This window comes from Poecilia reticulata, linkage group LG2, assembly GCF_000633615.1.
Source record: "Poecilia reticulata strain Guanapo linkage group LG2, Guppy_female_1.0+MT, whole genome shotgun sequence".
Classification (NCBI taxonomy): Eukaryota; Metazoa; Chordata; class Actinopteri; order Cyprinodontiformes; family Poeciliidae; genus Poecilia; species Poecilia reticulata.
In genome coordinates this window covers 37,831,096-37,843,627 of record NC_024332.1, presented here as the reverse complement: position 1 = coordinate 37,843,627, position 12,532 = coordinate 37,831,096, and the positions used below count along the sequence as shown (strand labels likewise).

General features: G+C 37.3%; 1 protein-coding gene across 1 annotated transcript in view; it reads right to left on the bottom strand.

Moving 5' to 3' along the window:
- The window catches only part of stxbp5l (syntaxin binding protein 5L), a 134,930-nt gene extending 129,205 nt beyond the window's left edge, over positions 1 to 5,725 (bottom strand). Inside the window, exon 1 of the mRNA XM_017309306.1 lies at positions 4,036 to 5,725. Coding sequence (XP_017164795.1) covers positions 4,036 to 4,203 — 168 coding nt within the window. The 5' untranslated portion in view covers positions 4,204 to 5,725. The remainder of the gene's footprint in view (positions 1 to 4,035) is intronic.
- Between the last annotated feature and the right edge of the window lie 6,807 nt (positions 5,726 to 12,532).

The window sequence follows — 12,532 nt, the reverse complement described above, 5'->3', positions numbered from 1 at the left end:
TATATATATAAGGTCTTCTGTCTTCAAAATATGGCTCATGCACCATAATAGGTTAGATTTTTCCATTCACTGTCCTTAAATTTGTTATTCAGAAATCCCATGAATAATCAGAGTGGTAATCTTCATTTCAGTATGAATATKGGAACCTTTTTTAGAATTCYGCAGACAGGACTTCACTTCAGAGAGGTTATGGAGTAAATGGGAGTTACACATGCAATATGAATGAAGTCATTTGGATGAAAAGACTTCAAAAAATTTAAATGACACTCATTAAAATCAAATTGTACCAACTTGATGATTAAAGTAATTCATTCATTTTCAGATGTAGAAGAAGCATTATTCAGTGGCAGTGTCATTGATGACTGTGATTGAAACTGCAGGCTACACTCCACTTTAAGGCATATAATTGCAATTTTGGCAACCTGGTCATGCCTGGTCAAAGTTCTGTCACAGAATATGGCACAACAGATTAAACTTCCCACGAACTGTGAAAGTTATGTATTCTACTGTTTTGTAGGACCATATAAGGAATTTAAGACATCACAAAACAGTCACAAATTTTAATGTCTTTGAATGATTTTATGTAATTTTCTAGAACCAAATAAGGCACTTTGGTCATCATTTTTCRCAAAATAACTKAAAATGAATGAGACTGGATGGAAGGCATTTGGTGATTTTCAATGTGTTGTCACAAACTAAATTGGATGTAGGTCTAAACTGACAGAGCCTACTAATTAGGTGGCATTTGAAGCCAGTTGTTACAMTGGGTTTTGTCTTGRGTTATCAGAGTAAATGGGGATCAATATACAATATAGTCCACTGCACTGAACCCCATTGAAAACCTCTTGTTTATTCCATCAAATATTGATTTCCAAACTCTTCCTGAGTTAAAACATTAGTATTGTTGTTGCTAAATGAATACAAACTTGTTTTCTTTGCATTATTTGAGATCTGAAAGCACAGCATGTTTTATTATTTTGACCATTTCTCATTTTCTGCAAATAAATACAAAATTTTTGCTTGGAATTTCGGAGACATGTCAGTTTATAGAACAATGTTCATTTTACTCAAGCATAAATCTATGTTTGAGTAAAATGAACATAGATCTATGTTTGAGTAAAATGAACATAGATCTATGTTTGAGTAAAATCAGAGAACTGATCATTTTGCAGTGGTGTCTCATTTTTTTCTAGAGCTGCAAATGAACATGCTTTTCAGAATTCTATATGTAAAATGAAAACAAAAACCAAGTACCATTGTCCTACAACTGCACAATTGTGTGGTACTTGTGTGGTCTATTGACTTAAATCCAAATAAAATTCATCAACACTGAGAGTTTTAGCATGGCAAAATGTGAATAAGTTCAAGTGAAATTAAAGGATTGCAAGTTATATTTTAAAAACAAATGTGTTAAAAACATAACATATATTTTTAATCAGAGTTGAATTCTTTTTCTGATATTTCTGGTAATAAATTGAGAAATGCATCACTCTGCAAAGTATTTTCTAGTCTATCAAGGGGTTAAGGACTGAAAAAAGCTAAAAAAAAAAATAAATAAATAAAATAAAAAAAAAAAAGCACAGTTCTTGGTTACTTAAGCAACAATATCACACGATTGTTAGTATTTTGGTAACCGTTTTGCCCTCTGTTGTGACTGATGTCTCCAGTACACACCAGTGTGACCTTCTCTGTGTTCTGAGAGTCGCGTAAATGTTGGTGAGTAACATTTCCTTGAAGAAGTGAGATAACCTTTAGACTCTGAATCACAGGCAATACATGTGACTAACTGCCATCAAGATTTTGCTCTTGTTAAAAAAAACAACATACTTTTGGTGTTCTCTTTGTTGTTTGTTATCAAGTAATAAATAAAGCAGCATGATTCAAAATTCTTAGAAAAAAGGATAGATATTTGACATCTCAGCTGCCACTTAGTGCCGTGGAGTTTTAGTTTGGTGGGTATTTATGTTTTATCCTGCTACCTGCATCACAAAATTAACTCATTTCCCTCTTTTAGAAAAATCAATATGCGCTGAAACTCCTCCCCACCAGCATGATTCCCATTTCCTTCACTAGCTTCAACCTTTAGAGTGACTTCATTTGAAAGCTTGTTTCAGCATCTCAGCTATAACCAYTCAACCAGAATGTTTTTGTAACCGATGTAAACAAAAATACTGTATTACATWAAAAAAATGAGTTAATGCTTCTTCCTACAYGCCACAGTGAGGATAGAAGTCATGACTACTTTGAGAAGTTTGCCAAACCCTCCCACACGTCGTACTGCACCAGCTGACAGATTTACATCCACTCCAGAAAGTCTAGATCCTGTCTAAATWTATTTGGGATAATGAATGGAAGGGTAAAATTAGATATCTTCCTCGTTTCTCCCACTGTTTGTTTGAGAATAAAGACAATCTGTAGCTAGAACATTCCAGAGACAGGTTTCGCTCTCTCTGCTTGCTCAGTTTGATCCAAACAATGACTCGTATCAGTTTTCTTCGTAGAACTTAAATTCAGAAAGATGGGTTCCTTTGTGTAAAACCAGTTTGTTCTCCGTCCATGACAAAAAGCCAAGTTAAGGATAGTTTTATTTATTGTATTCTGCACAACACCATACTCTGCTTGAGCAGAAATATCTGCACATCCTCACYGTAGAGATACAAAATGCAGCTATTACCATAGAACACGGTGTCAATCTTACATGCAACCTTTTCATTCCACCCTGATTCTTATAGRTAATATAGAAAAATAACATCAAAGACCCATCCAGGCCCCCCATCTCTCCACATTTTCTCTGTTGCTGGGAGGAAAAAGAMACCAAATCTACACATACAACAGGAAAATATGCTACAAATGATTGATGACAGTAGATTTTAAGGTAATATAATGCGTTCACAGCTTTCTCAAGAGAAGTTACGTCAATGTATTGAGCCATTAAGTGAGGGGAAGCAGCCTTCTGCATGGGACCAGTCTATATTGCTCTGCTCTCTTCTAGCAAATTCTCTTACTTGCTATACGGTGCTCTGCAGCATCTTTCTCAGCTTGTGAATCAACCTCCCTCCTCGGTSTTCTCCAGCCCACTCCCTCCCCAACCAGTTTCACTTTGCCCAGTAATAATCCAGCTCTGCAAAACACCTTGTGTTTTTTTTTTTTTTTCTCAGGCTTCTCAATGAATTATTAACAGCCATGCCCACAATGCACCCCAGTTTCTGTAAGAGGGTAAAAGGAGGGGGGGGAAAAATAAATAAACGCAGCAAAATGCATTCAGAAAACTGCTATGCTGCTATGCACGGCTGCTATAAATACCCSCACCCATGCATTCAAGCTTCACCCCCTCCCTCATTCTCTCCCTCCTTCCCAGTGAAAAGCGCATCAGCTAGGACAGCACTGCAGGGCCCCTCCGCTGGCTTGATGTGCACTTTTTTATGCAAAGGGAGGGACACCAGTTATGTCATCGCTGCCACACCATTCGTGCTCGCTTGCTGATGCAACGCGGCTTGGTTGCTATTCATTGACTCCCTTTGCACTGTTTGTAGCACATGTGTGTGAGCTACTGCGGCTACACAGCATGCTCATGTCGGGAGCCGTGCTGCACATACAGATGGGGACGGGAGCCTGAACAGAACTGTGCACTGTTAGCGCCTCCACAAACGGCCGTTTTGAGCTGCATTTCTGCAAACAAAAGCGCCTCACGTGTCAACTAATCGCCTCGTTTGAAAGCGTGAAGTCTAACAGAAGAGCAGAGGAGAATCTGAAGGCTTAATGTTTCGTTCGGAATCGCTGTCCCTGGTGCTGAAGCGTTTTATGCCGCCGACTAGAGATCCCCGCGGCGGGAACGGCTGCAGAACTCGAAACTAACTTTTCAGGGGCTTTTATGCCAGTAAATTCGCCCAAACACTGGCAAAAAACATGAACAACAACAACAACAAAAAAACAAAAAAAAAATGTGATTGAGATTAAGTCTTAACAGGTCGATGCTTTTATCGACTCTGCGCCGTCCCTGATGTTGCAGACCTCCAGCTAAATGCATTTACCTACCTTACACAGCTGAAAGTTTTCCGACACCAGCGTCTCCTGGACGTCGATTTCCTTGGGAGTTGGCGCCGCGGTGGGAGTCCCAGCCGCGCTGCCGCACGATGGGGASCCCATAGTCCCCCCCGGAGAGGAGGTGGTCAAACCGTCCAGCACCTTCCGAAACTTCTTCATTTTCACTCGATCTGTCGAATGYTTTTTAAGCGAGTGAAACGGAGGATGCGAAAGGAAATCAGCTTCCTTTGTTTTCCCAGTGTTCACTTTGATGCAACAACCCTAAATTCGTTTGACAGCAAAAGGGGGGGGGGGGGAAAAAGCGTCTCTTCCTGTGGAAGCAGGATGTACAGAGGGACCCCCCCTCTTTCTCTTAGGTGCAGTTCAAAAAGTCACAAATGCACCTCATCCTGAGCTTAATGTGTTGCCCATAGAAAATGYTCCACTCTGACGGGATGGTTTCAGCCAACGTTGCAGATGCAGGTCGTCTATCTCATCTCAGATTATGCACCAAAGGCCACTTAAACTACTCAACTTCATCTTCTCCCTGCTTCCTCCAGTAAGATCCACTCCTGAGCATGGAAACAAATCCCGCACCTCAGTTCCTTGATTTCATGAGTTACAGAACAGAGCAGAGATTCTTTCAGAAGAAGGCAGCTTTAACAGAAGGGGGAGAAAAATCCAAAAAGAAAGAAAGAAAAACAACTTCGGTCAGGTCGGTCCACTCTCTTCCCTCCGTTTTTTTTTTTTTTTTTTTGCAAACAACAACAACAACAACAACACACACTTTCACAACACGGTAGCCGCCAGTAACAGGAGGAGAATGAGGAGCCAAAAGCCAGCAGACGCAGAGGCAATGCAGTTAAAGGAGGTTGGTCTTCTCAGTCAGGCCACAAAACGAGACAACTCAGGCATCAAGCAGGAGGAGGGCAGAGGAGGAAGCTTTACGTTCGCGCTGTGAACTCGTGGTTCATCTGCAGATCGATATGAGTCGGGGGGTTTTTTAACCTGATCCTGCCGCGTTTGGAGCGTCGCTTCGCTGCAGCCCACACACAAGTGGCGGGGATCTGTCGTGGTGCTGTGTGTGTGTGTGTGTGTGTGGGGGGGGATAAAACTAAAATAACCAGCCAGCCCTGCGCCCCGCCCCACCTCTCCGTTTCTCCTCCCGCCTTCTCCTCAACGATTGGTTACAAAGCTCTAAATCAGAGAAACGGCATGATCAGGACACAGAGGCGAACCACAATAATGGAGTATTCCACTTCAACATATTACAGAAAACGAGGATTAACTTGACACTCTTTCCATAAAGATACGAGGAGATCAGAAACCACCTCGTGTGGCTGGTGTGGAAAACCGAGGATTGCAGTTATCTTCGAGTAAATTTCTCCTAAGGATTGCTTCATTTAACACATTTTACACTGTGTTAACTCATGCAAATATGGACAATATTCATAATTTGTCTACATTAAGAAAGTAAAACAGTTACAACAATATTTTTCAATCGAGCCAATTCATGTCGATTCTCTTGGTGTAGCATTTTATTTTGAAGTGATGATGAACTATTGGTCTGGTCAAACAAAGCTAATGTTAATATTAGCTGATATTAGGAGTTTCAAGTATTTAATCCTTCCGAACTGCATACAATTGCATAAAACAGTTAACCACTAGCACCAATGCCATCCGGAGAAGTTAAATTTCTACTTTCATAGCACTTTTTTTCCCACATTTCACAAGAATCTATTTTAGGTTCAGGTCACAGAAAATAAGAAATCAATTTATTTTTTCCATCAACTTTTTTTTTTATTTTTGTTTTTATGAAGAGCCATAGCTCCAGCCATAGCTGAAATAGTGCTGAACACAGCTCTAACCATACATATAATTAAATGACAAACACCAAACACACAACAAGTTAAAGAAATTATAAACTCAATGCAAAATATAATGGAACAATGGAGTAAAACAGATATAATCAATACCACTAATCGCAGAGGAAATTCAAGGCCATGAGCGAAAGTAGGTATTTGTCCAATGTACAAATACCTACATACTTGCTAGCATAAAATGTATTTTAATTTGTCAAACTTTTAAAGTAAATATGTGCTTATCTATTTAAACAAGTCAGCACACAAAATCATTTTATTAGTACAACAAAGAAAGCCTCTGTGTTGGGATGTGCCACCACAAAAGCTGAAGTGCTTTAGCTGTTTAAATTCATATAAATTTAGCTCCGTAGCTCCATCCAAAAGTAAGACAGAGAAGCTGCGTGACAGGATGCATCTGGGTTTATTCCTCTGTTAGCCTCTGCTGTTCCTGCAAACCCACCGCTGAACTCAGTGACCTCCTGCCTGCAGCAGGCTCCTGCACAGCAACTATAACATTCTGGAGTAAACACACAATTCAACATAATCAGAGTTTTGATGGTTAGAGCTGGACTGTTGAGATAATATTAAGTCTAAAACAAAGAAAGAGATATACATATTATCAATAAAAGGGTCATTTGTGTGTGTTACACTATGAACTCACTATATCACTTTGCGCTGTTTCTCAGATTTACAGATTTTATTAATTTATTCATAGTTCTTCAAAAAGTCACGAATGCCTCATTTTACGGTATTTTTTGCACAAAACTCAGATCTAATTATGCATATTGACTTTTTCCCCTGCAGCTATCTGGCCACCTCGTTTCAAACCTGGCAGGTGTGCTGCTGGAAAATAAATGCAGCTTCACATTAGAGGTCACTTGGTCGGCTTGTGTCCCCGTTTTTGAAATATTTGTCTTCTCTGCAACACCAGAGTCTGAACCACATTTGTTTCTCGCCTTGCAAAAATGTCACGACTGTTGATATCAGCACTGCAGAGCATACAGTGTTTTAATAAAGCCGTGGAATGGAAATATCGAGCAGGATGTAGTTTTCATCTGATTGTGTTCAGCAGGAATTACTTCTTAAAACCGCATATCTGCTTCCCTCACGCTTCCTTCTCACAGAATGTGAAAGTACGTTATTCCACAGCTGATTATATATAAAAAGATGTCTTACCTGATATTATATTCTCTACGCAGTATAATTAAATACTGTCACTTAGGTCTAACATTGAATTCTAAATATTTCAGAGAACAGTATAAATTAGAACAATAATAAAATTAGATAAAAACCCAAATAGCTGATGCAAAAACAAATGCCTCACGTCTCATTTTTGAATGTAAATTTAAACCCACAATTATTAATACCCCTTGCAGATTTAGGTCTTAAGTAATCTTGTAATAATGCCAACATGCTTTTTCTGACTGGAAGCAAAAATAATGTTTTAGAGTGAATCAGACAAATGCTTAAATTGAATGTGATGGAGAAAGTATGGATTGCGCTAAAATTTAGGGTGATCGCAAGGAGGCTTTGTAACTTAAAAAAAATGGCCATTACTTCAGATAAATCAACAAAATGCCATGCAAGGCATGCAGGAAAGTGAAGTTACATAAAGTGTTTAATTGCTGTAATGTCTGTAATGTCAATAAACACTTTTTGATGAGCTATTCAAGAATTCACAAATAGCTTATAATGTGTTTTATTAAATAGAAATTTAAAAACAGTTACCTGCCTATTTTCTTAAAAGAAAAAAGTCATGCAAACTCAACTTTTTAGTCGAAAACTGTGTGCTCAAAAAATATTGAGGTGTTTTAATTATGGAAAACCTAAAAAAAGAAACTTAAATAATTGAAAAAAAAGGTAATTAAATTAATTTCTGTGTACTATACGACTCAAAAGCATTTACAGTGAGAGATTTCATCCATCCTAATATGCACTGGAGGATAAACAAAACATAAAGCATATTTACCTCACAAGACCAGTGATGTTGCATAATCGCTTACATCACCAGCCTCTGCCTCCTGGCTCTTCTTAATAATACCATGGTTGCTATTCTTTGTTCTCTAATTAAATAGAAAAACAGAAAAAATTAAAGTAGCATTTTCTGCAGACTCTGCATATGTCACTGTAACCACAAAGACATTTCACTTTCTGCTCTTCATACCTCATGAAGCTGATATGTATGTAGGTGATGTTGGAAAAATAATTGACTTCTTGAACCATGTTACATGTACCATCAACACTTTAAATATCGGTTTTGAGAAGTTTTTCTACTTAAAGTATTTTGCAAAAAAAAAAAAGATCATAATTAAACTTTAACATTATGCCATATCATATGCTCAATATGTAAAAAAAATCAGATTGTGAAAATGAGAAAATTCTGAAAAATTAGATGCTACATGAAGGAGTATGTGCTCAGTTTGTGCTACTCGTTTCGTAGCTGTTGAATCTGCAGGTTAAGAACAGAAGAGAGACATTTTCCCTTTTTCTGCCTATTGCTGGAGATTTGCTATTACATCTATTACGAGGTTGAGTCTTATTCAAATTGTATGCAACAGGGTAATATAATAAAGTGTGGCATTTAAGAAGATCTAGGTTTGATATATAAGATTTCTCAACACCACAAGCCCTTGCTCTTGGATCAATAAATGGTAATTATTTTATTGCTTAAGTATAATGTACTACCATGAGTAGGAAGGGTCAGAAAATAAACCAAATATTGCAGAAAGTACAAGTATTACTATATCGTGATAGTTTGAAACATGTCCAATTGAGACACTAAAATTCTGATTATCATGTTGCTTAAAGCTGTTCCCACTGTGTCTGTCTGCAGCACAAGTGCATAATGTTCAGGACATTGCAACAATGTCATTTTGTGTGTTCGGTTCAAAGACGATAAGTACACAAACGAGCACCAACATACGGGTTTGTTTTGGGAGTTGCATGGTAATTAGGCCGCTTGCTAATCACAGGTCAGAAATAATCAACAGCCTTCGTCAAGATTTTAAAACACAAAGCAATTTTGTAATTTTTGGGGGGCATTTTGTGTACTAAATCACATGTCTGCAACTGCAGCTTGCTGTGCTGATGTGATCTCTGTTTAAGATGGCAGTCACAAACAGCCTCATTACGCCGTGCTTTCCATTTTCAGCTTGATGTTTGGCTGCTATCAAGACCCATCAAAGGATGTCTTGAAACCCTTTAGGATAATTATAGCTCACCATCCATTGAGGGGAAAAAGGAGCAACTCCGAACAATGATTATATGCTTGACTTCTCCATTACAGGGAATATTGCCCCTGTGTTCAGTCAGCCTCACCTCAGAGATGATTTGTCGAGGTTGATTAATTTTGAGAAGCAGGTGTAATTAAAAGTCTGTCCAAGAAATGTCAGCTTCAACAGAAATTCTCAAAAACAAGCATGTGCACAAGTGCTGCAAGGCCAAAGATAGAATAAGGACACTTGACTGAGGTTAAGTATCATATTACAGCTTATGTTTGTATCTGGGAATAAATCATTCTGGCATAATTTCCTATTCTACCACAAAGTATTGTCAGTTTTAGGCAGACTTCGAATGAGATTTCTGCTAGAGGTAAATCTGAACAGATGAAACCGTTTGTGACTTCACTAAAAACATTTGAAATAGTTTGTGACATAAAATGTGAGGCATTTGAAAAGAATTGCCCTAAATCAAAGTTAGTTTTGCATCTCTAATTGAATTGGCATATAGTTCATATAAGACTAATGTGCTGACATTTAAATTTGTGTCACTTTTGAAGGTGTCAGAAGGTGCAGCCTAAGCAATAGGTCAGAAAATTAGATCGATCACAGCGATGTCCTTAACATTGAATCTATACTTCTCTTCAGCATACAATCTGTCACAATCTTTGTCATAATTTTTAAGATGTGTCAGCAGTTAGTGGAAGAACTGAAACAAAAGTTGGTAGAAAGTTACAAACATATCCTAAGCACACCATCAGACCTAAAATGGAAATGTTTTTTTTTTTTTTTATTAATCAAATCCTGTTCATGTTACCAAGGCTAATGAAAATCAAGATTCTGTGGCAAAGGCTGTTATCGCAGTGAAAGGTGGTTTTATAAAGTTGTTACTCAGGGGTGCTCTACATAATTACAGTTTTGCTCGTATTGTTTAATTGTCAAAAAAAATCAATAAATGTATTAAAGTTTAGGATTGTGATGATGCGTGAAAGTTCGAGTACGACTGGTTTTACAAACTGCTACAATAATCACCAACAAACGTAACAATCATTATGACAAAAAGGTTTAGTTTGTTTTACAACTTGTCCCTTAAATATATTTCTGATTCATGAAATGTGTCTATTGTTGGTCTAAATTCTTTAAACAGTGCTGTTGTAACTTTGCTTCACTCACTATCCTGAGTTTGTTTGTGGCTGCAGTAAGTTGCAGTCTACGTCTGCATATGTTTTAGTTAAAGACAACACTTCTAAACCATTAGATGAATATGAATGTTTTGGTGTTTTTCAAGGTACATTTCTGGTAACGTATTAGTTTTTTCATTTTACTCACCATTGTTTGTCTCTTTTAGATGCTACAGCCTGAGTAGGGAGGAGCCGGCCCAGCATTTCCTGCTTAAATGGCTGTATGATGTCACTGATGACATCACTGGGTTGTACCAAATTGAGTTTTTTTTTAAGTAATCTTTTCATTTGCACTGTATTACATGTTTTATTTTGTAGACTATTTACATGAATTTGTAAATTAGATTAATAATCTTATGCCTGTCTCTTTGTTCATATTTTGTTGTTTGGTTTGACCTGTTCTATTAAGTTATGGTTAAATGACATTCAGATGTGTTGCCAGTTTGGTATAAGACCAGTAAGATTTCAGATGCTTGAGATGGATGTCAGAAACTAAAAATGCTAAACAATAAAATTCACCAGAAGAATCTGAAAATTTTTTTCCAGTTAAATTCCATTTGTAACTACAATGGCAAGTGCAAAAAAGCCAAAAGAAATACAGCAAAAAAATGTAAAACACATTTAAAACTTGCAATATATATATATTTTTTGGAATGCAATATTCATACTATGAGTTTTATATTTCAAACTGATTAAATGAACACTTAATGATTCAAATACATTCCTCGAAGTTGATAGAAGCTCTCTCACTTGCTGTGCTGCAGGTCACAGCAAGTGTTCAAATCATTGTAATGACAAAAGAGAAACAGATGAATGAGCAAAATATATATTGGATTGACATTATCGTCAGAATCCTGTTGTTTTCTGATATCATGCAGCCCTACCAGCTTGTTTTACAGAGAAAGCCATCTTACAGTGGATTTTTAATTTAGCAATGCATCTTATGCAGATAATTAGATAAATTGGTGTTTCAATGGGAGAAGCACTGTGTCCCACACTGGAACCTAGTAGGACCAATGTTATCAGTCAGGGTGGGGCCAACAATTCATGTGAGAATTTTAATAGCGAGCAATGCAGCCTCAAAAGAAAAGGTCAAAGCATGTTTATTTATTTACCTGGGTATGCTTATTTATCCCCTTCACAGATTTGCTTACTCAACCTATTGTGAATGTCCCACTGCTGCAAGCTCTCCAGAACAAATAAGCCTCTTTATTGAGTAAATAAATGGGATGGAGCATTAATATGACTACTGCTCTTAAAGCACATATCTGTCAACTTTTTGTTTTCTAAAACTGAGATAATTAATAAATATAGAATATTACTGATGGATTAAACATATATGGGTATTTTTTGTCGGAAATAGCCTTTTTCAGTGCCATTTAAATTTTTTAAAGGTAGGCCGTTCTGACCTTTGGTTTACATTTAGATCACAGATTTGGCTTTTCAATTATTTATGTCTTAGCCAGTATGCAGCATTTAAATGTTGCATGGATGCTGAAGCAAGACTACCTCATAAAGTGTTGGTGAATTAGTTCTGCAGAGTTTTTGTATAGTCTTGGTAATATTACATCATTTAAATCTGTTTGGGAAATCTATTACAAAGGTCCAATTTTTTTTTTTTAAGAATACCAAAGTGATGATTTTAAAAGTCAGGATCGAAAGGCCTGCTAGGAAAACATTCTCATCAGTATGAAACTGAACAGTAATGCATCTCTTCCTCCACTGACAGGATGTTTTCTGATTGCCTCACTGTTGACTCAACCTTCCATATGCTGCACACTCATGTTTGTATTAGGAGGCTATTGCTCTTTATCCACCTGCCATCTTTGACTCACCATGACTCACCTCATGGGCTCTGTTGCAAACAAGGTTTTGTGGAAGCTATCATGTCATAAATGCTGAGTATATTGAAGGTCTATGGGAYGTRATTCTGAACATCCTGTGTCACATTGAAAGCTTAATGCACAACACAAAACGTTCATCTGGTGCCCAGTGGATGTGAAATCCTGCTTTATGGAGAAACTGTGAGTAGGATTTAGAAGGGGAAAACAAAGAATAATAGCACTTTTTAAATTTTAGATCGCTCTCACAGCAAAATCTGAAGCAGGTATTTGATTTTTCAAAAAGAAACAAGAAAAACAAAAAACAGGCTCCCATTGTGTAATAATCCCCCAAACGCCCTGAAAGAAAAACACAATGCAACCACAAATCATGCAAATATAATTAAGGTACAAATATTCATAATTTT